Here is a 25,847-nt window from a genome sequence, read left to right as displayed (position 1 = left end):
GCACCAGCCCCGCTCCCCCGGCCCGGAGTGGCCCCGCTCCCTCCGCCCCTCCCGGAACTCCCCAGCCCCCGCTGACGACACACAGCCCGTTAAGGTGGACAAATAATTTTTATTCGTGCATGCAAATACATGTCAATACTGCAAACTTCTTCCATCGAGTCTCTCAAACACCGAACCGGGATGCTCTATCCGTGCCCAGCCAAAGCTACAACCTCTGCACGTCAGTGCTACAGCGACACACGGGCCCCGCCGGGGCCCCCCTACTCTAACACGAAGGGAAACATTACCATTGGGAATCAAAACCGAAATAAACGGAATAGAATTTACTCCCCCATATATCCCCATTTCATTTTACAGATTTTTTTTTTCTTTAAATTATAGTTTTAAATAGAAGCTGAGAATGCGCCATAAAAATGAGCATTAAATCCATCGTAGCGATGGTGCCTGCTTTATACATGATGGGTGTACACCATCTTTTATTTCATTTACATTTCAATCGAACAATAGATTTGCAAAGAAAATGTCTAATACAGACGTAAAAATATTCACACTAGAGCTTCACAATCGGTTGTACAATTGACAAACAGGCCTCTTTTCCCAAACTTTCCAGCTAAGCAAATTTATAAAATGTAATCAATGCAACAAGAAAAAAAATTTTCTTTAAAACTTCCAGGGAAAAGAATACGCAGTAAACAGTATCAATGCGACAGCAGATGCTGCAAGCTAACCACAATACTTCGGAGTGGCTGTACAGTGGGTATGTGCAGTACAAATCAAAGCCACGTGTGTTGTATCACAACTACTGTATAATGTACTTGTTTGCCCAGCTAAGAAAACGCATGCATTCCCATGCCTTGGGTAACGGAGATCTACTCTGGAGAAATCCATGGGCTATGTGCAAATGACCTTGGCTTTTGGCAGTAAGAAACGCAGCCAGGCTCTGCTTTATTTCAGCTTTTACAGCAGAATCTTGAGTGATTAAAAGCTTCCATAAGTATCCTTAAATAAATGGGGTGTGGAATTATGTTTGGGCATTGGGCACTTAGATTATTCAGATTTGTTTCATTTAATCAGTGACAGTTTTGGGGTTTTTTCCCACCCTTGTCCTGCTCCCTTGCCAGCAAAGAGATGCAGGGGGGTGACTACTGCCAAAGTCAGCTGTTCACTTATACTGGGAAATTGGGTCATTTAAAAAAGCACATTTATTGTGTTCTGCTTGCAGAAGAGGTCCCTCAATGAGAGGGAACTTCCTAACAAAGGGATTAAACTACAACATAAAAATGGACTTTTACATCCTATAGATCATCTGATCATTTCTCATTTTGTTACACTCTCAAATTCAACACCTTCCTTTAATACCAGTCTAATAATGAAAAGTCTGTTCACAAATATGATCAAGGAGCTGCTGGCATACAGTGTTTATGTACAGCAACAGGTACAACTTGACAACTTGTGTTTTAAAAAAGCAAACAAAACCAATGTTTGGAACTATTCTGAGTTTAGATTGAGTTATTTTAAGTGTTCTTTCCTCAGCTGTTTCTGACCGCTGTGCATTATTTTGTACCTCATCCAGCCTAGTACACTATTATACAAGAACAGCATTCAGCTCTTGAGTACAGGAGAAATTAAAATTTCAATTGAGTTATCAAAACACTAAAACCTTCCAAATTAGACTTCTACAAAGAGCTTAATTAAGAGGTTATTTAACATAATCAGCTGTGTGCAACTGTTTTCTTTTTCCTAAATCAAATGCCAAACTTTAGTGTCCCTGTACTAGACTACCAAGAACCAACGCCAGTTTGCTTTGCAAAGAGTCTAACCTTGCCTTTGAAGGGTCTAGTATACATTCTACAATGCAAAATCTGCATAAACACTAAGATTCATTTCTTGTCACCTGTTTACAGGAACAAAATATCAGTAGCAGGGCAATCACTCTGCTTTAAGTATATGTTAAGAATGTACAGATAGTTACTTTCTCACACAAGCATTCTCCCAGCACAAGCATTAGTCTCTTTAAGACCTATGTGGGAAATGAGGCAAACCAAGGAATGAATCCAGGTAGTGAGGCAACACAATTAACTTAGATACTAATAATTCCTGTCTCTCTTGCATGTGAAATCCCTGCTGTACCCCTAATGGGGAAAAAAAAAATTAACCAAACCAAACCAACCCAAAATGCTTGTCCAAGCAAAGCAAAAGAGCCAATCTCTCCCCGATCTGCTCCGGGCCTTCTTTTCTGACAGCACAGTAAATTAGGCCAAAACCTAAATGGGCATCACTGCTATTGACACACAAAGGTAAGTCACTCTCTCAGTGTCAGAAAATAAGCCCTTCCATAGCCCAAAGGCACCTGATTTACAATTAACAAATGAATACATACTTGTTTGTAAAGGGTCATGGGCTGAAATTTCAACAAAGAAGGAAGCCAGAGCCAGGTGCTCCCACCTGCAGCTTCTTCTCCCTGTCAGGGCACTGGAGGGCATCAGTTTGGTGGCAAAAACCACACAGTCAGTGTTAAAACCCTAAGAAAAGCTGACATGCTGTTAAACCCTCAAATAATTATTTTGCCTGTCATTATAGGTTAAAAATTCAACTAGAAAACTCTAGCCTCAGCTGAAAGCCAACTTTCCACATGAAGTGTATGGTCATCCTAGAGAACTGCTCTATCACAGGACCCCCTGCTGCAGACAAGAGTCTAGAGATACACTTGTTCTTAAATATGCCAAGACCTTGGCAGGAATATGTCAGGCTTATTTCACTGGACAAACAGGCAAATGTGTGTGAGCAGCTTATCCCAACCCCCTCCAGCAGAGCACAACCAAGTTTTTAAAATTGCCATTTTAAAATTAAAAAGTTAAGGTAAATACACAATCAATTTATGTAGTATATATTCACCCTCAGATCATGCTGAAGATGTTCTGTGGAGTTCTGGTGCACAGAGGGCTCTTTCCCTGAGGGCAAATAAGGACTTCTCAAACCTTTATATTTTCTCTATTTTTGTAACAAAATAGCAATTTAAAATTTAAAAATCTTTTAAAAAAATTACATCACCTTCAACATGGAAGATCTCACTGTTTAAATATCCATGAAAGAGACATACTTGTTTGCATATCTGTTTTGGAATTACATTGTACAGCAAATAATAGTATCTCAGAAGCATTTCAAAAGTAATATAAATTCATATTTACAGAATGGTCTTGGTATAAAATATACAACAATCATATTTATGTCTAACATTCTAAGTTAAAGTTAACATCAATAGGAAATAAGTTAAGGTGACAAAGGTGGTCTGGTTCTTGTATCCATTCACTTCACGTAGCGAGTGAAAGAAGCGTCAGTCTAACCCTAGAGTGAGGTGGCACTGGCTGGAGAAGGTACAGCAACAGCCAAAGGAAACTAAGAAAAGACTACTTGACTGCTCTTCTACATACATTCCTTGACATTGGAGTATTAAATAGATGTGTAAGATCTTCCATACTGACACCAGAATATCAAAACTAACCCTTGGATTTGCAGGTATATTTACAACATAATTATTTCATGGACAGGTTCGTTAGGAGAGATATCAAACACCAATATTTACTTAGTCTAATCAGTAACCCTCAGGGAAATGCCAACCCCCACCCCCCAGAAGCGTGCACAAAACAGTTATCAAAATCTTACCCGACCACATAGCTGTGATTTTGTAAAATAACAACTCAGACGACCAGTAACATGATCCTCTTTAAGCATTTTGCTAGCAGGAAAAGCCCTTACATGCAGTACACCTGGTGAAAGATCAGCTTGGCTTAAAATATTCCAGTACAATTTTCAGAGTAAACAACTTCACAGAAGTTAATAAAAACATAAAAAAATGTAAAACTTGTCACAAAGAAAAGTAAGAGGACAAACAAGAAGATAGTAATCATCAGGAAGGAGAGTCCTGCTTTCTTAAAAGAAAAAAAAAGTGGATTTTTAAGCTTTTCAAAAAAAATATGCCCAGGGCTCTAGTTCATGTGTATTTATGAAAACCAATTTTCAGTCGACATGTCTAACATGATTCTCAGTCACCTCTTAACAGGGCATAAATTCATACAGTTTTCAGCACTCTGAAGGTCAGATAATGCTATCTCATTGTGTTTTCAAGGTCTTTGAAAATAAGTTGCCACTGAATAAACAAAAATTAAACCTGAATACAAGATTATGATTAACAACATTTAACAAAGGTAATTACAACCACCTTAAATTCCCAATATTTAGTTTAAATTAAAACAAAACAGTACAAAAAACAGCAATACCATCTTGTTAGTCAGTGCAAACACTAGATACAGGGTTTTCAAAGGAAAGCCAAGAGCACCTGATACTTTTTGCCAAGTCATCTGGATCCTATAATCTCCAAGTTGAGAACTATTAACAAAAAAAAAAAAAAAAAGAAAAAACCCAAAATTGCTGTTACATTAGTGCATAACCTCTCAAAATCGTTGAAAATTGTTTCATGTGTAGCTTGGGGAAACCAATACCTAGTACATTAGCTGGAGGACTTAGGCACTTGATTTACTTCTGATAACTTTACTTGGACAAGTAGCCTGTGTATGTGTATCTACAGTACTAAAGCATAAACTGGGGGAATGGAAACCAAAAGCTGCAGCAAAGCACTGCCCCACAGACCTGCAAGTAACACAGCAGTGCAAAGCTAATGGTGTGTTAACCCTGTAAAAGCCTCAAGTCCAAATCTCCACTCTCAGTCTTCCAACAGGAAACAAGACTCCATGCAAAGTTCCACAACTAAAGAGAAAGCAGCTGCAACAAGACAAAAGTTCTTCTCTTGTGAAACAAAATAGAGACAAATAAGTTAGTCTTCCTTTCACTAGATGTATCATCGTAGGATCCTGCTAGTTTAAATAACTGAGTTGTTAGTTTTCTACAGAAGCCATTTTCAACAAGAATGGCTCAGATACCGCACCGGATTGCTACAAACTCATAAAAAGCTGCTTTAAGCTTAAGTAAAACAATGTCCAAATTCCATTCATTTGTGGAAAGTGAACGCCTTACCCTACTAAAGTAAGTTTTTTTTCTTCAGAATGCTAATGCGAGAGGGGCTTGAAGTATCAAAGAGTCCACAGGAAATGCATGACCCCAATATTATTTTTTTTAAAAAAAATATACATTATATAATATATATTATATATATAAAAAGCTAGTGTAAATGCTTCCATGGTGTGGTCACAAGCTGGAAAGATGAATGCCTTTCAGCTGTTAACCATCCTGCCATTTGCAACAGGCTTTAAAAAGTCATTTTTATCCTCAGACATAATGTGAGCAGTTTTCAAAATGAGGCTGCCAACACTGACTGATGTGCTGATGGGCAGGCAGCTTGCATTGCTAACAGATGTTGTGATCGGCTGACTGAAGCAAGAAGTTACGGGCAGGATTGTTTTCTGCTCCTCCCTGAGGAGAAAAATAAGTTACACAAATATTAAACAAGGACATGCACAAGTATCCGGAACTGAATTGTGTGCATTAAATAAATACTGACAAACTCCTTTTTAGCAACAGGCTAAACATCTTCCTCTGGAATGGTACGCTCGAGATGTTAAAGTAGTCTGCCTCATTTTCAAAGGCTGCTTTACTCATTAAAGACTACAGAACATAGAAACCTAAAATAGTGTATTTCAAAATCTACCTCTCCATGGAGATTTGTGCAAACAGTCCGCCATTTAACCTTTTGAAGTTTTTCTTAATTTCTGTTAACTATAAAAATATTCTGCATTTTTTGCTTACTGACTGTGAAAGGTATTTTGAACAGCTGTGACACGGTTCAGTGTGTACGATTACAACGATGCATACGAACAATGGTACCAGCCTGGGACATTCAGCTTTGTGGCCTAATTCTATTTCTTAACAGGTTCTTCTCACTCCACCATGTACAAACAATGCAGATGTCTAATCCAAGTCTGAGCAGGTACGTGGTTCATCCTTACACAACCATGCTTCCACTATTCTGATGCTTCTGTTTGTCTAACACTGGCAGACACTGCTGTTTTGTCTAACACTCACAGAATCACAAGGTCTTCACCTAAACTTTGTCTCTTCTGTTCCATAGATTCTTTCTGGTGCTGCTTTAGCAGATGCCCATTCTCTACAGTTGTTCCATTGAGCAGCTGATCCTCTTGGGAGCTAATCCCTAGCTGTATGTCCAGAATCTCCTACAAGAGAGAAGGAGAAATGCCCATCAACCCTGTCCCTACCAGCTTTACATTTTCCTATTAAGTTCCACTACATTATGCTAATAGAAACAGGAGTCTGGTCCTAAAACTCCTTCATTTTATGTCCTGCTATTAGAATGTCTACCACATTTCACTAAAGGAAAAGCCAGTTGTTCAAAGATGGCTGTGAATGACAAGAGCAGTATAAACTGTGAGCTGTTTTTAACTTCACTAGGATTAACTGCCAGGTACACGAGTGATAAGTACAAGACCCCAAGTGCTAAATAAGGGAAATGCTGGATGTCATTATTAGGACTGAAACCAAAAGGCTTTGCTATCAACATACTAATCTCTAAGGCCTAATGAAAAGACCCAGTGACCTCTTTAGGCACACAGATTTTTGTACTCACTTCTATCTGTTCCCCTTGCCCATCGGGTTCGTCTGTATCGAGGGCTGACAGCTCCAATTCAATGTCTCGGTCTGGCTTTGTGTCAGCACAGTCTTCAGGATAATCAGTCTAAAAAAGAATGAATATGTTCTCTAAATACCAAGTTGGCTTTTCACTGGCTTCACACAACACTGGAGAACTAAAGTGAAAATAGAAGATGCGTTTCTAGCACACAACATTTCTACAGTACAAGAGAGCTAGTCAGACAAAAATGAACTTCAGGCATGGACAATATAGGATACAAGGCTAAACCCAATCACAATAAAGTACTGAAACAGATAAAATGAATACTAAAGAAATTTGAGTCCATTGACAAAATGTTTAGATTTATAACATGTACAAATAGACAAAAAGTAATGATTGCATGAAAGTGATTGTCACATTCTTCCCACTCTGTAAATGTATGTTTGGAGCAGCAGCATAGCAGGTGCACCTGCCTAATCTCAGGGAAATAACTGAGTGCAACAACAGCAACTTCGCTTGCAAACAATGTGCTATAAATATTTGGGAGTGTTAAAACCAAGTTTCAACTCTTAGTTAAAATTCATGCAATTATATATATATATATATATATATATAGAAACACCCTCCAAGATTTGTTTCATCCCAATTACCCCTTTCTTTACCTCACCATTCCTCAAATCAATTTCCTTGCTTAAAAGGTTTAGGGTAAGACGACTGCCTTCATCTAGAGAATTCCACTTCTGCTGCATGGCAAGTGCATTTGCCTCTCTCTGAAGGAGTAAGGAGTTGCTTTTGGCCTATGGAAAGAAACAGCTCAGTTACCAAACACTACACCTAAACCACGTGCAGTCAGACAGCTACACTAAGAAAAATGTATTTAAAACACTTTACTAAACAATTTCTTTTAAATTAAAAAACTCTCATGGTATAATAAGTGGTCTTACCTGCTGTAATTCAATACTCAGTAGATCTCCAGTGCTGGAATGCTTTCTGTGACCAGACAAATCTGTAACTATGAACCTGTCCCTTTAAAAGAAAGAAGGTAAAACTAGGACTTAAAAGAAGTTCTCTAAATCAAACACCCCATAACTTCATTAGTCTATCAATGTTAGATTTTTGGACAGAAACTAGAAGTGATTTAGATAATGTGTTCTTCATCTTCACTGTGGCTCATAATACTTCAAGGCATTGTATGAAGCAAATATCCTTATTTTACACAGCTAAGATGTGGCAAGAAAACCTGAAACTACTTAAGATTTTGACATGACAACTTGGCAGTACCTGACTCCAGTTCTTTGACAGATCTCTCAAGGGATACACTGCTAGTAATTGTGCACTATTAACTGCATTAAGTATTAAAAACTACACAAGCTTTAACCTACTTTTTTCCAAGGCTTTATGCTGGATAGGTAAAAAAGTCTTTTACTTTAAAATTAAGAATGTCTATTAATAGACATTCCAGATTCCCCACACACACAGAGGGCTCTGAAGAACTGCAAGCTAGAGGAAAAGCTGTGAACAGAGCTCGGGAAGGAGTCCGTACCGTTCCGCATAACGTGCTGAGGAGGCAGAATCCGAGCCATAGGCACTCCATCTCGAGTCTACAGCATTGACATAAGGGACATAATCTGCAAAAGAATTAAGACAGCATTCACTATCTTCTCTGCTCTTCAGTGGGACATAGAGGTTCTTCAGCTCTTTGCATTTCATAGCTGCAGCAAGCACAGAGAGGATGAAATGCTCACGGTGTGCATAAATGATGAATTCTTGTCCCACAAAGCCTGAAGCTGTACCTGACACACTGATGGGCTTAGTAGCACTTCCTTGGGAAGCAGTGGCCTGGATTGGATCTGTTGTGTGATAGCCTGTGCGGGATGACCTGGAGATTGCACCCCACTTGGAGATGATGGGTCCATCGCTGAACGGGATTATAGGATCTTCCTCCTTTGCCCTTCTCTGTGTTTCAAATAAATGCACTCTCCTTTTAACGTCCCCACTGTCCAAATCCTACATATTCAGGAGACAGGAGACACATGGACTTATTTGAGGTTATGCACATTCTTCAGGTGGCCAGTAACTTCTCATTATAGTTACCTATTTACAAAACTGGGAAAGAATATTCCAAATAACTTCAAATGAACAGAACTACTTTAAAATACTACTAATGGAAGCTATGACTTTTTTTTTTAAAGGCTGGTTTAACCAAAGAGAAGACACTTCAGCATGTAAGGATCATCACACTAATGAGAGAACATGCAGAAAACCCCTACCATTAACACGGCATTGGAATTGGCAATCACATCCTTGGGCTCTGAGTCGATAGCATTTATACAAGAGCCAATAGTGCCACAAGACCACGGTGAATAGTGAGAGAGATGGTCTTCCTCAAATTTAGTTCCACTCAAATCACTGACACTCTCTGAGAACTACAGAAAAGGGAATAAATAAGCAGTGAATAATAAAAACAGGGAATTCAGTTTTAAAATGAGAAGATAATTTAATTAAATAGCAGTAAATGTATCTCAAAAGTCAATCAAGGAGTTCCAGCCATATTCAAGACTTGACTTGGGGACAACATAAGCTGTTTTGTCAAATTTTAAAACAGTGCCCCTGGCAGCTGTCAGAGGGCAAACTCTGCCATACAAATAACTGCCTGGCCCACCAAATGAGAGACTGGAATCTGTGTGTCAGGTTTCTTTAGGCAAATATCCACAGTAACTTAACTGAGAGGAAGCCGTGCATTTTCCTTTAATGTATTAGCCAGTGCTAATGTGAGTTCCTCTTCTTCTTTATAGGACTTATCACAGAAGTACACGATGTCCTGCCAGTGCTTTTTACCACTTTTAAGGGAATCCATTCTTTGGGACTTGATAAGGACTTGAAGTTTGATTCAGGCTAGTCATCAAGTCAAGCCATTTGGACTATCAAAGGCGATGTACTTTTTAACGCAAAACACAACTGCTGTTCCCTACACAAAAACCTGGAGGTTCACAGAGTTCAATAAAATTACATTTCATTTAGTGAAGCTGAATTGAATCACTTCACTTCTTGACCCTTTTTCTGCAGTCATGTTACACGTCACCTTAATACCAAATTGAATTGCATCATTATTGGATATCACTTTCCTTTTGCTAGAAAATTAACTTAATTTTATGAACAATAAATGGCAGGTAGAAAACATTTCCCAGAAATATTAAATGGCATCTTACAGAAACAGGGAGGGAAAATAAAGAGGTTCTCTGGCTTCCCACCTCTGTGCTGAAATCTACACTGAAGAGAGGAGAAGGTGGTGTTGGAGATGGTGTTGCCATAGGAAGGGTTGACGACACCAGAGGAGTTTTCTGTGTGTGGTACTGTGCCCATTGCTCTGGCTTCCGTCGCAGCTGCTCATCATAACCAGTCTTCAAATGACCACAAGGCTCCTAGAAAGAATAAATACAGGACCGGATATCCCATCATACTCTAATCAGAAGGCAAATACTTGCATGGGACACACTTGGGTCCCCAAATTTCCTTGGGTCTGTAACCCTCCACTGATATCACCTGAAGAATTTCACAAGAATTTGTAGGCCTGTGTATGGCAAGTCAAATCTTAGATATGCAATTAATTCAAGCAACATAAAGAGGCGAAGGGGCTCTGGTCCTGATGCAGATGACAGTGGTCTGTTTTGCAAGTCCATTTTAAGGTTAAAAACAAAACAAGAACTTGGCCCAAGTCACACGTCTCGATCACCGTAATAAACAGGTCTATGCTAATTATTTACCAACTTTCCAGTAATGACCTTCAGAACCAAGTCTGCATAGAGCCTTCCCTTCCCGGCCCTCACTTACCCTCGGTAAAGGCACAGTCCTCTGCTCGCTGGGAGGCTGACAAGCCACAGAGTAATACCCATCCAGAGAGTTGTACCTCTCCCTCAGCGATGTCTGATAGACAGATGAGTGCATCACATCCATGGGAGGTAAGGAATTGCTCCTGATGATGTCATCTCGGGGGTACATCTGCGGGCGCCAGATGCGCCGGCTGTCGTAGACGGGAGCGTACATTCCAGAGGGGACAGGAGGGACGGGCCCGTAGGGCTGCGGAGGAGGAGGCTGGTAGGGAGAATTGAGGCGGTCTCGAGGGGGAAATGTGCTGTAATGGTCGGCATATGGCACGGAAGCAGGTGGGAGGGAGGATTCTGGAACGTTATTGGACCTCACAAAGCGAGGAACGCAGGGAGCCACACCAGCTGGTACTGTTGGAGGTGCTGGATAATACCCTTAAAAATTGGAAAAAGGCATATTTAATCCAACCACAAATGACCCAAATTTTTACACCTTCTAAAACCATAAATAGCATTGGTAAGTACCTTTAGAGAATGAGGAGTCACACTTTACAAACCTCTTACTGACCCTACCATGTTTCTGTTAAATAGCATTTCATGTAAGACAACCGTTTGCAGTTGCAGTGCTGGCCCTTCACCAACTGGACCCAGTTTGGAAAATATTGCTCCTATGTACTGTGGTGTAACTAAGTAACTGAAAACACAGCATCTTCAGCAAGTCTTTATATAGGAAGTTAAAACGGTTCCCTCTAAAATAAAAATCGATATTACTAAAAAATAAAAAGTCTATAAATAACCATTTCACACTTGATTTATTGCTCTTTCTTTGGAGAGGATTGCCAGAACATCTCTACCTTTTGAGAGCTTGTGAATGACTCAGTGCTAAAAACCACAACTGTTTGCCTGAATATAAACATGCACAGTGCAACCTAAAAAAATAACTGGAACCTTTCAAAAACATTCCAGCAAGCACAAAGACATGTAAGCCTCCCAGCAGAAGTGTGCTATGCCTCTGAATCCTGCCCAGGGATACCCTCATGGATGGGCCATGGCAAGAGTGAGACTAAATTAAAACAATTAAATGCTAACAAAGGAAAAAGCAGATGAAAGATCTTGAGGTTCAAGTTCTGGAGGCTGAAGTATAAGCTGTATAACATACAGCACACAAAGGCAAGAACCACCAACACTGGGAGCAAACTGCAAGTCCCTCACATACCCAGCAATTAACAAGATTAGTATCCCATTAAGAGAACACTCAGCTGATATTTAATAAAAATAAAATAAAATAGACATTTACAAAACTGACATAAAACTTATTTCTCATAAAAGATATTTTTCCAGAGAAAAGTTCAGAGCTATTTCTTAATCAGTGCTGATCTCACTCACCTGTCTGTGGGTACTGTGGAACTTCATATGACAGCTGAGTCCTGGGGTCTTGGAAATATTGAACATTATCAGAATGTGGAGGGTAGACAGGTACTCTGGGAACAAATGGGCTGGATTTTGGAGGCACAGAATTAACTTCTGTTCCAATATTAGGAGGACCAGCTGAGGTAGCTGCTGCCTGGCTTACAGGAGTCTTGGGTGGAGAACCGATTTTACTGAAAAGGATTACCAAGAAATCATTAGGCAGATCCTCACTTATTTCAGTCAGTCACCTCTTCATGTACACTCCCACATAACATGGAAATTTGAGCCTTGACATTTCCTCTGGAATTTTCCCTGAACTGATGATACATTTTAGACTTTCTCCTAGGAGAACTCAAAAGTGGGCATAAATGTTTTGATACCCTTTGTAAGTGTATTCTGAGAAAGACAAAGGTTTAGAGACTCAGTGCTTCCTGCAGAATTACCTAAAAAGTTTTAAGTGAAAATCCCAGAACTGGAAGTGCACACTCTGCACTTGTTGGTTTTAGGAAATGTCAAATTCTGTATACAATTTATCGCATGTAGTAACATACTTGTATGTAATAACCCAATGGTATGCAATATGTATATAATTTATTTGTATGCCATAACTTTTTATTTTTATGTAATAACCTAATTAAGATAATTAAGCCTGGTAATTAAGATACCAGGCTGAGAACAATTGAGTAAGAAATAAAGGGAGAGATTTACCATTTTGTCTAGACTGCACATGAGTACTGAACAGCTGAAACAATGCACTGCAGTGCAAGACCTTACACAGCTCTGCAGCCACTGAGCACCAGCAATTACTGCAAGCCAGGACCACACTTCAGTATATCTGTTGGCCACCCATCACCCCCATTTATTACTTTAGATGATCTAACAGCAGAATGTTCTGTTGAATTGATGTTAAGAAAGCCACCTACTTTTCAGGAAGTGATTCTGTGGGGGATCCAGAAGCGTTCTGGCCATTGGCTCCAGCCTTCCCTCCCTTCTTGGTGTTGTCCAGAGCTCTGAGGGAGGTGTCTGCACAGCGGGGGATCAGCTGGGGAACCCCAGTTTCCAGATTAGCTATTCCATTAGTACTTGGCACCATCTTGCCCGTTGCCTCAGGGCTTCCTATGACAGAGATCACGTTTCCTGTGGTGGTTGAGACAGTGCTGTTTACGCCAACTTTGTTTAGAAGGGGGAATGTTCTCACTGTTGCGCTGATTTTTTTGTTCCTCAAGCGGTATCTGCAAACAAACATGTGCAAACACACAAAAGACAAGATGGTATAAAAAGAGCTTATTATGAAGCTTAATGGATTTGCAAAACTAGCAAAAAGAAGGGATTGACATGGAACACGACATCAAAAATCACAAACTTATTTTCAACAACTGGAACCCAAAATTATCTCTCCTCTTATATAACCCATTCTGCAGTTCTTTGAAAATGCATTTGGGTGAAAACAACTTCAAGAATGCAGAGCTGCATATTGTTCAATAATGCAGTTCACTCCTTAAATAATTAAAATGTAATTAACATTCTCTCTTGTATGTAATATAACCAATCCTTGAAAGACACTGAGCTTGCACTCAATTGTAGGAAAGGAAATTTTACCTCATATGGGGTAAAATAAAAAATAAAACTGGAATTAGTCTGTAGATATTGCTCTGCTGTATCTTCAATTTCATATAAAGAATTGTCATGTCAAGAGGCCCTCCAAATGAATGAATATATGGAAGAGAATGTTTTCAGAAATCTCTGTAGATTGCTTGGATTTAAATTAAAAGGAGGAAGAAAAAAAGGAAAAAGTCTCCCACACTCACTTTTCAAGCTCTTCCTGAGAATGAGCAAATGTACAGTTTGTTCCTCTTGGACACCCCCCTTGCTGTCGAAGGTCTCGGCACATACTTGTTTTGTATTTGCTATTTGGTTGTGGCTTAAAAAAGAACAACAAACAAAAACCACAAGACATTCCTCTTACCATCTATCAGACATTCACATAAAAGCAGGCTTAAAATACAGAAAATATATCCATGGCATGTTTTTACATTTTGCATTTTTAATCAGAATATCAAGGACACTCCTTGTTGAGGGGCTAAGTTGTCCTTGTATGGATTTCTCTACGGCGAGCTCTGCTGCATTCTGTATTCACAAATGTTAGGTTCTCAAAATCTGAATGCAGTAAATAACAGTACCATCAATTATCCCACAAGAAAGGCCATAAATATTTCATATCAACAGTAATTCTTCGAAGTTGCATCTCCCAGTAAATGGGAGAGGAAGCTGAAGACATGATGCAATATTCAAGTCTGGTTACCTGTGGAGTTTCATGGCCTTTTCTACTGTAATTCTGAATGAAATCCACCAGCCCATGGACCACAGTTTTCACAGCCACCATGGCATTTTCCAGCTGCTCCCATGTTGGAGATGCTGCATCTAAAATGATGAAAAGCAGGGTTGTCACTCTGTCAGTAATTCCAGTATCATAAATAAGAGGCACACCTGGTATCACTTTACAACATCAAGTACTAGGACCGAACTCAGAGAGCCCTGAAGAAGAGTTTATGATGTTCATCAATGGGAATTTCAAAACTAGGAATGGAGGTTATCATCTTAATTTACTTTGCTAGATATGAAGAATACCAAGAAAAGTTTAAAAAGCTTGATTTGCATACCTGGATTTGGATCTATGTTTGCCAGGAGCTCTAAATGAGGCCTCAGCCTGTTTAAGTTTGCAGGATCCCCCGTGCGCTGCAAGACAATTGTCAATTCTTGTACACTCTTAGCAAAAGATTCTGGAGATTGGAGCTGAAAATAAAGGGAGCATTAGTGTGCTGCATCTTACAAATGTCAATTACAGATCTTATAAAGATATTAATGACATTGGTTCCTAAATGCAATATAAAGTGTCTTCAGATGGCATATAGAGAGGATCAGTGGAGAGAAATTTTATTTCTCAACTCAGAATCTGCCCTATGAAGCTTCATCATAAGACACCAAAAAGTTAATTAAAGTACTTTATATGATGAATATGCTACATCAGGGGAAAAAATTTCAATCTAGTTTTAATTAATATTTGATAGGACTATGAAGAAAAAGTTAATTCCTGGAATTCTTTGATTTTTCTTGTAACATTTAATAGTCAAAACTAATGTTACAAAGATACTAAAAGAATTCCTTTGACAAACCTTGTCAATAATGGATTGCATGTGTGATTTATGTGCCAGGTCTCCATAAAGAAGGGAAGACCACTGTTCTGGTGATATTCTGAGTCCTGCTTCCATGGCAATGTGAACAATCTGGGCATCGTGCTCTCTCCGCAAAGCCTCGTAACTCCGGAACTCTTCTTTCAGTTGCATCAGAGAAGAATCTTCATCCCTTTTAGTGACCTAATAAACAGTAACAGTTAAACATTCCTTCTTTGACCAAAAATCTCCATGTTTATCATAAAAAACAGCTGCACAGCACAAACCACCTTAGTGGTGTTTTACCTTAAAGCATGATGCTCTATACAGTAGCTGCACAACATGACCAATGCTTGTTTTAGAGGCCTGAGGAAATCTTGGTTCCAGCCTTTGCACAACAAAAAGTACCAGAACTTTTCTTGAGAGTGCAGAGCCATCTTCCAGTGCCAGTAATACAAGTTTCAGTGCCTCCTCTTGCATAGCTTTAACACACAAAAATGAAAGTTAAATATATTCCAGAAAACAGCAAGGCTGCTGTATTTGAACAGGTAAGCAGGAACATCTAAATCATCTTGAATGTAATTCCTTATTGCTTTTTATTTTACTTTAAAACTTTTAAAGAAAGCTGCTAGCTTAGAAGAAATATTTAGGACCACTCTAAGCACAGCAAACTTAGAACTAAGACTAACTTCCAGTAATAAACACATCAGTAGTGCAGTTTTTATACTTTTCTCCACTGGGCAGTCTTGTAGCCATTGTTCTTTTGGACACCTCTTCAATGCCACACCATAAAACAAAAAACAAATATGGGAACAGTACTGGGATGCTATCAACAGTTACAGGAGTCAAGAAAGGACAACTTCTACTTTAAAGAGAATTTTTTTTGCTTTTGTGCTTGCTTTAGCTGCATTCTTAACAATTAATTTGTCCTCTATCAGAGATATAAATCATTATAAATTTCAAAAGTATGCTGCAGTTGAGGTTAGGCTGATTGTATTGACAGCTATTCAATCCCAATAACAGGCAGCAGTACAGCCAGCCTGCTACACTCCATTACAAACTGCACAGCCTGTGCGTATTGACTCCTCTTTGCCAGGATTTTTGAAGTACTTCCTCCCAATTTCAAAGAACATTTAATGGACCAGCGGGGGAAACAACCAAAACCCTTACGTCAGAAGATTTTACTATTATTTGGGGTTTTTTTCCCTTCTCCTTTCTTTCTGGCAGAACATCTTCAACTGAACAGAAGAAATTTCAAAACATTTTTGTGAAGAAAAGTTACAGCTAAAAATATTCTGTTACAGATGTACAGGACCCTTACCTGGTCCTAGAAACTGGCACCCTCGTGCCCTGACAGCAGCCCAAAGATTGGCAGAAAGCTGCTGAGGATTTTGGTGCTGCAGGATGAGTTCTGTGACAGTTCTCTCTCCCAGCGACCGAGCTGCTCTCATGGCTCTGACCCGACCCTCCTCCTCCACCAGCTGACAATTCACCAGTGTCACAAGCTTCCTCTGCATGGGACGGCTCAGTGCACTCTGATTCAAGCTTGCAACACCTTCAGACAAAGAGAGAAAAGGCACAGCAGTGCTTCTCATCAAATTCATCTGAGTGAGACAAAAAATGTCTAACAGTGTATGTCTCTCTCTAGGACTTGGATACCAGTCACAGGTACCTTCCCTTCTCTTAGGCAACTCTGTGTAATTCTTTACCAAAAAGAACTTCAATTAAAATCTTAAACTGACATCAAAGCCATCCTTTGGGGAAAGTTCAGTTTCAGTAGAAAGTTAGCCCCAAGGCAGTATTATTAAACAGAGTATTTTGTAAACTTAAAAATAAGAAAACTACAAACAAGTGTCACAAGTGTGAATAAGCTTTTAAAGATACAAGGCTATTTTATTAGAAAAATGAGAGTATTATCTCACTGACATTTACAATCAGCGCTGAAAACACAACACTGCTCAAAGCAAGCTACATCAAAATTCCACTGCTCAGCAGAGACTCACCTTTTCCTCCACTTAATGGCTTTAAGTAGAGTGCCAAATCCTCAACACATTTCTTTGCTACTTCATAATGTTTGTTCTCTCCTACATTACTCAACTTTACTGTCTGATGATCAGGTACCTAAAAAAATGCAAGGGGGAGGAAAGGGGAGCAGAATTACATACACCTGGCTGACCTCCCCAGTGGTACCCACATCACCATGAATTACATAACACTGCAGATGTGCACTGCTCTGAGAGCAGGGAAACACAGGACCCACCCAGGGCATGTACACGGCATAAGGAACAACAAAAAGGGCCCAAGATGAAGATTAGCGTGATGAAAGATGGTTTTTGTTATTACTCAACACCTTAAAAACAGAAGCAGGGTAGAAAACAATAACCAATGTCTAAAAGATGAAGAACATCAGATCTGAGAAGGTGATCAGTATACCAGATCAGCATGATTTATTACAAAAAAAGCTACAGGACAAAATGAACTAGCAAGAATATAATAAAGCAAAGTTTGAAAATTATTTAAGCATCATTTGGGCATGCTGAAATCTTCCAAGAGAAGAAGCAGGAAACTTAACTCAGTGGAAAAAAACTTGAAATAGAATAACAAGGTCAGATAAGGAAAACAGAGGGAGTGTTAGTCATAATAAATTAATTGTTTGGAATACATTGCAAGAAGTTAGGAGACCATGAAAATAAATGTTGTAAGATCACAACAATGATCTGACACATAAAAAACAGAAAGGATCACGTGAACTTGAGAAACAAAAACACTCTGACATAATGTCATTACCAATAGCTGAGGCAAGGCATGTGATAGGACATTAAAAAGCCACGTAAATAACATCATCTTACTGCCTCACCAAGGTGTTAGAGAGAGTAACATGGAAAAGCACATGAATCAGCATAAGGGGAACAGACTTATTTAGTCTCCATAAAGTGCAGTACTGATTATATAATCACTGTTTTGCCACTGCTACGAGACGGCGCAGGGAACATTCCTGGCCTGATTAGCCAGTGTCTGCAAACGCAACTGAAAAGCCATCATCAAGCATATTTAAAAAAAATTATACACACACACTTCTGGAACTTGGTTAAACAGCCACTTCCAAACGTGTGGCATTTAGGAACGAGATTTCTCACAAGGCTAAGATGAACGAGTGCAATCTGCAGGTTCACTCATTCTACTGACAACTGGAACAGACAATTGTCTGCTTCCCAATGGGAATTCTTCTCCAGTCACAGTTCAAGAGCCTTTTTAAATCAGAATTCAGGTTACAATTAGAACACGCTTTCATTTTATGAGAAGATGGCCCTGAAATGGTGAAGTTGCTTTTAGAGTACGTATGGACTCCTAGAGAGCCCAAAGTCAAGCCTTACCATTTATTTGGGCTAAAACGAGGAAGAAGGAGCAGCACACATATTGCAGCTGGCACGAGAAGGCAACAACACCAAAGGGCAAAACAATGAGCTGCCTCAGCCATACCTGGGCTCCAACCAGCTGGAGGAGTGCAAAGTTCACGGGGAGCACGTCGATGTCGGTGTTGATGGCGGTCTGGTCGAAGGGACACGCCTTGCGATGCAGCTTGTTCAGGCAGGTCTTGCACACGGTGTGAGAGCAACCTAAGCTGATGGGCTTGTGCACATTCTCATCAAACTCATTGTAGCAGATTGGGCAGGACAGAAATTCTGTCCACTGAGCTGCCTGCACAGGCATTGTGGAAGCTGGACACTTGTTTAGCAGGCTAGCAGACCATTATTTCACTGTACTATGTTTTGGCAGCTGTAAGTGAATAACAAAGTATTTAAAACATGCTTTCTGGCAATTTAGAATAACTTTTAATTAAAAAACAGACCACAATTTCAATATTACCAAGAAAAAAAACAAATCCTTATGCTGAAGTACTCAAAAACCCCAACTCTGGGTTGGTTTAACAACTGTACCAAAAAAGGCTCATGAACTAAATTAATGCAGACTACCCTAAGTTTAACACATTCACAATAAATGGCATTAATTTTTTTTTGGGGGGGGGAAGGGATGTGATTTAGAATGTTCTTTTCATCTGAAATTAAGTAAAACAATGCCTTCCTTCTGCAGATCTTATTCAGACACCAAACTAAACTGAGCTTTGCTTTTTTAAAAACACATTTTCTCTTTCTGTAAAATACAAATCAACTAACAAATATCAAGAGCCATAAGAAAACACTAAGAGACTGAGAGACCAGTTTTAAGTTTTATTCTTGTGTTATTTCCGCCTTTTCTTGTAAGAACTGGAGCACTCAAGGGCAGAGATTGCTGTGTGCAATTTTGCTTTTCATGTTTCTACCTTACATATAACTATGTCCATGAACTCACAGCAAGAAAATCTTTGATGTACGTAAAATCCAGGTATTAAGGACCTATGATAAGGCAAGCAATAACTTCAGATAGCTTCCTTGTCTCTTGAAATGTTTCACTCTGTGCAGTAACACGAAAGAAATTGTTTACATAAGTGTATTTCAAAGAAAAGATGGCTTTATGGAGATTGTTGTTGTATCTTACATAAGTCACATTCCTGAAAAAGCTACCAGGCCTAAGAAGTTCATTGAAACCCTTCTCATGCAAGCTTCCATCATCAGGATTTACATTCAGAGCTCCACCCCGGAGGGAGCAGCCCCACCCTGGGCTGTGATGTGTTACTGTGTTTGCTCTCTAGGCAACCTACAGACCAGTTGGGTCACTTCAAGGCTATGAACGAGCTTGTTGCAAATGCAAATTCACAAATGTTTTAATTACATGTTTAGCATTCTATTTTTTTTTTCTCTGATGACAGAAAAAAGGTAATTGTTCTGAGGAAGCTGAGATCTCCCCTCTGTGTTCAAATTCAGAAACTCCTTACTGCAGCTCCATTGTTGGCTGTGCTATGGTTTAATTAATGCTAAAGTACTCAACCATTGAAAGAATTACTAGAAGACCAAATAGACTCTTATCTGTGGATGCATTTTATGTTAATTATGACCATCTGTTCAGAAATCCTATTTAGTACTATGAACATTCAGTGCCCTTTAAGTAACAGGATACTTGTACAAGATGTCCTTATCTCAGCGAGCTTTTCAATGTTATGCAGCAATTTTTGCCTCAAATGAATTCCCATAGTAAAACACACCAAACTGGAAGTTGAACCTCTCAAAACCAAGCTGCTGAGGTTACACTTCCAACATAAGCCAGAAAATTCCCATGTACTGGACAAATCAGATTTTCCTCCAGCTTCTATGAAAGCACAGTCAAAGCTCTAGCAGGGATGAACAAACCCAGTCATCTTTAACATGCTATTGCCACATGTGTCTTTTTACCAAGGAAATTCAAAAGCAAAACAAATAAGAATAAAGCCAAACACTGAGCCAACAGGCCCAGAAAGATTTCTTATTCCTCGGTTAAGAAATCCCACCATTTCCTTTAGCACATCTGCTTCCCTTCCGAAAGGGCCGGACAAGAGATGCAGCAAAGCCAGCCTGTGAACACTCCTTAAAGCTTTCTGCAGCACCACCAGAAACATTAAAACACCAACACAACCTCACTGCTGACCTAGGGCTGACAGTGGTGCTCTTTCACTGCAAGACACAGGAACAGCACAGAGCAGACCCCTCTGAAGTGTGTGACTGCCATGACTCACACGGGGAAAAGTTTAAGAGGCTGGCACACAGAGAGCTCCACTGCCGGTATGTCACTAACGAGCTCCTGATAAACAGTCCCTGTGTCCACACTGCTCATTAATTATCTCACACACAGGGATCTCTGCTCTGAGACAATACCCACGTTTGGGTTCCACAGGTGCTTCAGAGACTTGCAAGAAACCACCTCTCTGTTTATGAGCTTTTAAAATACAGTTGTTTTCCTGACCAGCATAGAAATGAACACAGCAGATTCTTCAAGTGTGCACCACTGGTTTTTAAAGATCTATCTCTGGGTGTTTAATCATCCCAAATGACAGACTCTACTAAGCATGTGTTGACCTTCAGATTTCTTGACAGGAAAAAAAAAAAATCTAATTCAGCCAGCAAACAGCTGGGAAAAGCTCTCGACTCCCAAAACTTCACGCAGCCATACAGGGAGGAATCTCCATACTTTATTGAGCCTGCCAGCTCTCCTGCCACTCTTACGCCCCAGTGTGTAGGGAAACAATCTCACATCTCCTAATTACCATGTCAACTCCTACAAAAAACATAAGCCAAATGTTTAATAGATTCTTGCTCCTTGTCAGAAACAATGTATTTCAGGGATGTCCTCTTGAAGAACAAATTGCTCCAGCACTCCAAACTCAGCAAACACAAGGAGGAGAGAAAAAAAAAAAAAAAAAAGGTAAACTAGAAATCCTTTGGATTCTGTTTTTAACAGGCAGCACACTCCATTAGAGCAGCTACCCTTGGTCTGTCTGTTCATTCTGGCAGATGTGTTATCTACCTCTACACTACACAGGGCTCCTCTTCCCCGTCAAAGTAGAAGCACCCTGCAAAAAAACAAATCCCAAAGAAATGGCTGATACAGAAACTGGCCAGACGTACAAGGAAGCAGTCTGAAAACTCATGGCAGTTGCTCTGTAAAAGATCATTACAAAGTGAAGTTACAATTAGTTTTGTAGTATTACTACCAGAGGCACTACTTCAGATGACAAACTGAGAAATGTACAAGTCTAAATGTAATAATAAAAACCAGCACAGCTGAGTAATGTTGTGTTTTTAAAACAGTAGTATCTTCCTATTGCAGTAGTGGCTGCAATGGATCAGAGTAACAATAACTGACTGATTTTCTCCTTTTAGACTAGAATATCTGATTAAGTTGGAATGAGAGATGGAAGGGGAGATAAGTGAAACCTCAAGACCTTCCTCAAACAGCTGTACCACTTACAAATGATGGAAGTTGTAAGACTTAGATGTCTTCAATAATTTTATATTAACTTTTAGCTACCTAGTCCCAAGACATTCTCTACAACTAATCTAAATCATTATGCTTAATAACTTCTGGACATGATAAACAGAATTCAATTCTGATTTCCTGAAGAAACCAAGCTTAGGTGTTCAGGCTGTTCTGTTAGTCTGCTCCTCTCCCACACTGCTCAGTCAGGGCATTTGCCAAAATGCAGACAGGCAAGTTTCACCCCTTATCACAGAAAGGGCTCAAGGTTTAACTCAGTTCCCCCACAGCGTCAGCTCTGCTGGGCTCAGGCTGCCTCCATCAGGTCCCTTGTGGGCTGTGGCAAAGACAAATAAGCAGAGCTTGGGTGAGAATGAGACATGGAATAATTCTGTCAGTGCTCAACAAAGGGAAGTCTTCTCCACAGATGAAGGAAGCGCTTGGAAAACTTGAAATTATATGGCATTTTCACAACTGAGGCTCAATTACAATCCTACTGTGGATTTAAGCCTAAATCTTAGAATTCAATTGATTTTGAATCACTAAATTAAAGAATCCTTGATGTTGACTTGCTCTTAATACGGACTGCAGAGATCACGGTATTGTCTTTTCTTTTTGAAAGTGATCTCCATTAAAACTTTTCATTTATGCAGATGAATGGTTGGTTCGCACTACAAGGAGGCAGCTTTTTCCACCTTTCCTTCCTAAGTTACATAGTTCCTGAAAGCATTCTGACTGGGTCAAAAACTCACATATCACATAATATAATCATCAGTATTAATGTATTCCCTGGAATACGTTATTAATTTCTTTTATTGATTTCTCTTCAACAGCCATCATCCACTGATCTAAAAAACTGGCTTCATTAAAGGCTTAGAGAAGGGCCATCCCCGTAACAGCTTTGCATCATTCAGCTACGATGGCTTGAAATTGAAATAAATCCTCTTTACTGAGATGCCTTGCTTATTTCTACACTCTATAATATCTGTCACATGCAAATCTCTTTACATCATGTGAAAATTCTACATGTAAAGTCTTTAATGACCAATAAATATAGTATTTCAGTGTAATTATTTCACTGAACAATAATGCTCTTGTGAGTATCTGCAGCCCAACTCAAGTCCCAGAAAAGTCACCAACAAATCCTGCTGAGAAGGGACCCATCATGTCTAACTCTGCTTCTTGCAGGAGTGCCTGACACTACAGCACGTGTCCAGGGGCATCACCACACACTCCTGCAGCTCTGGCACACTTGGTGCCACAACCACTTCCCTGGGGTGTTCCAGTGCCTGGCCACCCTCTGGGGGAAGAGCCTCTTACCAATGTCCAGCCTGAGCTTCCCTGAGAGCTTCATTGCATTTCCTCGTGCCCCAAATACAGAGCTGAACATTGACACGCACCCAGACTGCGTTTTGCCTGTGGGATTCTCTTGTTAACTAGTTAAAAAATCAAAGCTTGAGTCCCCTCTGCCTCCTTAAAACGTGTGGCTGAAGAGTAGTTCCTATCCACAGGGGTACAATATAAATCTACACTGGTGGTTGCTCAGTGACTGCCAAAGTTCACTCAATTCAGGGTTAACTGCCCCCAAACCAACACCAGAGCCAGGGCACCCTCAGCAGCTCCCACCTGCTCCTCCCTTCCACCACAAACCATGTCAGGAGATTTTTAAAGTTCCCTAAACACTTATGTAACACCACTGTGGGTTTTTCCTTGTGTTTCCTAGGTGTCCCTGAAAGGAGAGCCTGTCCTTGCCACCAGCCTGATACCAACTCAGCTTCTCTAACAGTATTGACTGTTCAGGACTGACTGAAGGGCAAATAAATGAAATTTTTTTTCTGCCACCCAAATCAGTTGAACTCTCTCTGAATGCAGAGAAAGGGAATCCATTTCTAAGCAGATCTACTTGACACAGTTACTCCAAGAGGAGATACAGTGTAGAACTCCGAACTTTTCAGTAATATTTTCAGTGAATAAGGACTCCCATGTATGGTTTAGTTCTCCAAGCTTTTTTTTTTACATGACCTCCATATTTAAACTATAATTTTTTTAGATGAGAAATTCTGTATTTTAGTATTTTTTAAACCATTTCAATGAAATATCATTTCTATTCTGAGATGTAGGCAAGAAAACACAGGGCTCCACAGTAGCTGGAAAGCCTTTTTAAAGGTTGTACTGAATGACTTTAGATGCCTGTGGACAAATAATTTTTTCCTTTCCTTAGGGTTGTCCAGTCAGCAAAGAGGGACCCTGAGCATTCATCCCATTAAGGGTACACAAAATATCACCAAATGCCATCAGCTATTACTATTTGGGTATTGTAAATATTTTACCTATTTTAAAGCAACAAAGCTTTAAATGAATGAGATCAAGATCAGGATTTCACTTTGGGATACCTAAAGCGGTGACACTAAAATTTGTTAGAATTGAGTATTTTTGAGAGAAGTGGCCGCAACCTTCAAACAAGACAGAAAAAACAAGTTAATAAAAACACCTTTTCTTGGGGAAAGCTTTGCTTACAAGGCAGAAACAAGAAAAAGTTCACAAAAAAGGCATGGAGGTCTTGGGAAAATGATTCACTACAAAAATTAAGACTTCAGTGTTTCACGGAATAATACTTAGACCAGCCACGTAAGTTTCAATTTCTAGTGTTTCCACAGATGTTTAGGAAAGACCAAAGGTCAAAGAATAGTATTATCTTAGATTCAGAAGATTTACAGCTGTACTGGTTGCTTCTCATTTAAAATTAGATCTTTTCCGCCACAATTGCAAATTTACACCCTTGTAATCCAAAGGATTGCTTTTAATTTTAGTTTCATTATTATGATGTAGCTATAATGGCCATGAGAGAACAACCACAAGAGAAGCTACAGGAACTACAATTAAACCCAAACAAAATTCTAAGTTTGCATGGAAATTGAACAGGCCTAGATCAGAAAATCTCCTGGTTGCCTGTCTAAACTTTGCCATTATTTTCCCTCGTTACAGATCCATGCCATTCTCCTCTGAACCCTGAATGAACTGAACACTCATCACTCTCCCACCACTCTGCTGCCCTTCTCTGCTTTGTGCTGACTCCTACACTCTCCTGGAAACCCTCCGTGCGCCTCGAGCATCAGCAGAACCGGGACACGCTTTTCCTGCTCAGCCGTTGAGTGTTTTTGCGTTTAAGACACTTCCAACACGGCACGGGGGGTGCAGTGCCAGGGCCCGTCTCCCACCACGGCTCTGCTCCACCATTACCCTAACGCACAGCTCCATGAGCGCTCCACACCGGGAACATTCATGGCTCCGCTGCGACTCTCTCCGGTGCCGGGGGCACCCAGCGCGGACTGCCCGGTACTGCGGCTGCCAGGGAGGGCACCGGGAGCTGCTGCCTCCGTTCGCCGGTGCCGGGATCGCCGGGCGGCCCCGCGAGTGCCCCCGCGGCTTGGCCCGGTCCGCAGGCCGCTGTCAGCCGCACCCGAGCCCGGCCCCACTCCCGCACCAGGCCCGGCTGCCGCTCCAGGGCCCGGGCCCGGCTCCCGTTCCTGGGCCCGGCTCCCGCTCCTGGGCCCGGGCCCGGCTTCCCGCTCCCGCCGCCCGGCCCTGCTCCCGCCGTCATTTCGGAGCCGCCACCAAATGGCTGCCCGGGTCCCCGGGCCGGCCCCGAGGCCTGGCGGGGCCCGCCGGGCGCCGACACCCCAGCGGCCCCCGACGGGCCGCACCGGGCGGGCTCAGCCCGACGCCGCTCCCGCCCGGCTCCCGCAGCGCCGGGAGGCAGAGGAAGGGCCGGGGTGGGTGATGGGGGGGGGGCTGGGGGGGGCGGGCGGGGCCCCGGCGGGTCAGCGCGTCCCCCGCGGCGGCCGCCCCCGCGCAGCTCGGTCCGACCCGTGCGGTGCGGTCCGTACCTGCTGGGCGGGGGCGGCGGCCGGAGCGCGGTCGGGCGGTGCCGGCCTCACGCGCCATGGGGCGGGCGCGCGG

General features: G+C 40.9%; 1 protein-coding gene and 1 non-coding gene across 3 annotated transcripts; both read right to left on the bottom strand.

Annotated features, from left to right (window-relative positions):
* Window positions 1–89: 89 nt before the first annotated feature.
* RC3H2 (ring finger and CCCH-type domains 2) lies at window positions 90–25,847 on the bottom strand. Of its 2 annotated transcripts, none has more exons than XM_054284014.1 (21): window positions 25,775–25,847; window positions 18,483–18,779; window positions 17,006–17,123; window positions 16,324–16,557; window positions 15,309–15,484; window positions 15,006–15,206; window positions 14,493–14,625; window positions 14,135–14,253; window positions 13,641–13,753; window positions 12,756–13,064; window positions 11,809–12,023; window positions 10,430–10,857; window positions 9,850–10,020; window positions 8,869–9,024; window positions 8,392–8,605; window positions 8,142–8,226; window positions 7,543–7,624; window positions 7,261–7,395; window positions 6,596–6,703; window positions 6,037–6,185; window positions 90–5,427 (listed from the first exon to the last, which is right to left on the bottom strand). In XM_054284014.1, the coding sequence occupies exons 2-21, from the start codon at window positions 18,711–18,713 to the stop codon at window positions 5,229–5,231; spliced, it is 3,576 nt and encodes a 1,191-aa protein (XP_054139989.1). In that variant the 5' UTR covers window positions 18,714–18,779; window positions 25,775–25,847; the 3' UTR covers window positions 90–5,228. The 2 variants fall into 2 exon arrangements, with proteins under 2 accessions (XP_054139989.1, XP_054139990.1); XM_054284015.1 differs by having other exon boundaries at window positions 5,309–5,427; window positions 6,056–6,185.
* Window positions 14,714–14,827, bottom strand: LOC128942213 (small nucleolar RNA SNORD90). Its single transcript, XR_008483601.1, has one exon. It is a non-coding gene; the product is annotated as a small nucleolar RNA SNORD90 (small nucleolar RNA).

This window comes from Melozone crissalis, unplaced genomic scaffold (genome assembly GCF_028551555.1).
Source record: "Melozone crissalis strain CALT ecotype California unplaced genomic scaffold, PUWL_Pcris_2 ptg000041l_1, whole genome shotgun sequence".
Lineage (NCBI taxonomy): Eukaryota > Metazoa > Chordata > Aves > Passeriformes > Passerellidae > Melozone > Melozone crissalis.
Note: the sequence above shows the minus strand (reverse complement) of the source record. Positions and strands in the feature narration are given on the sequence as shown.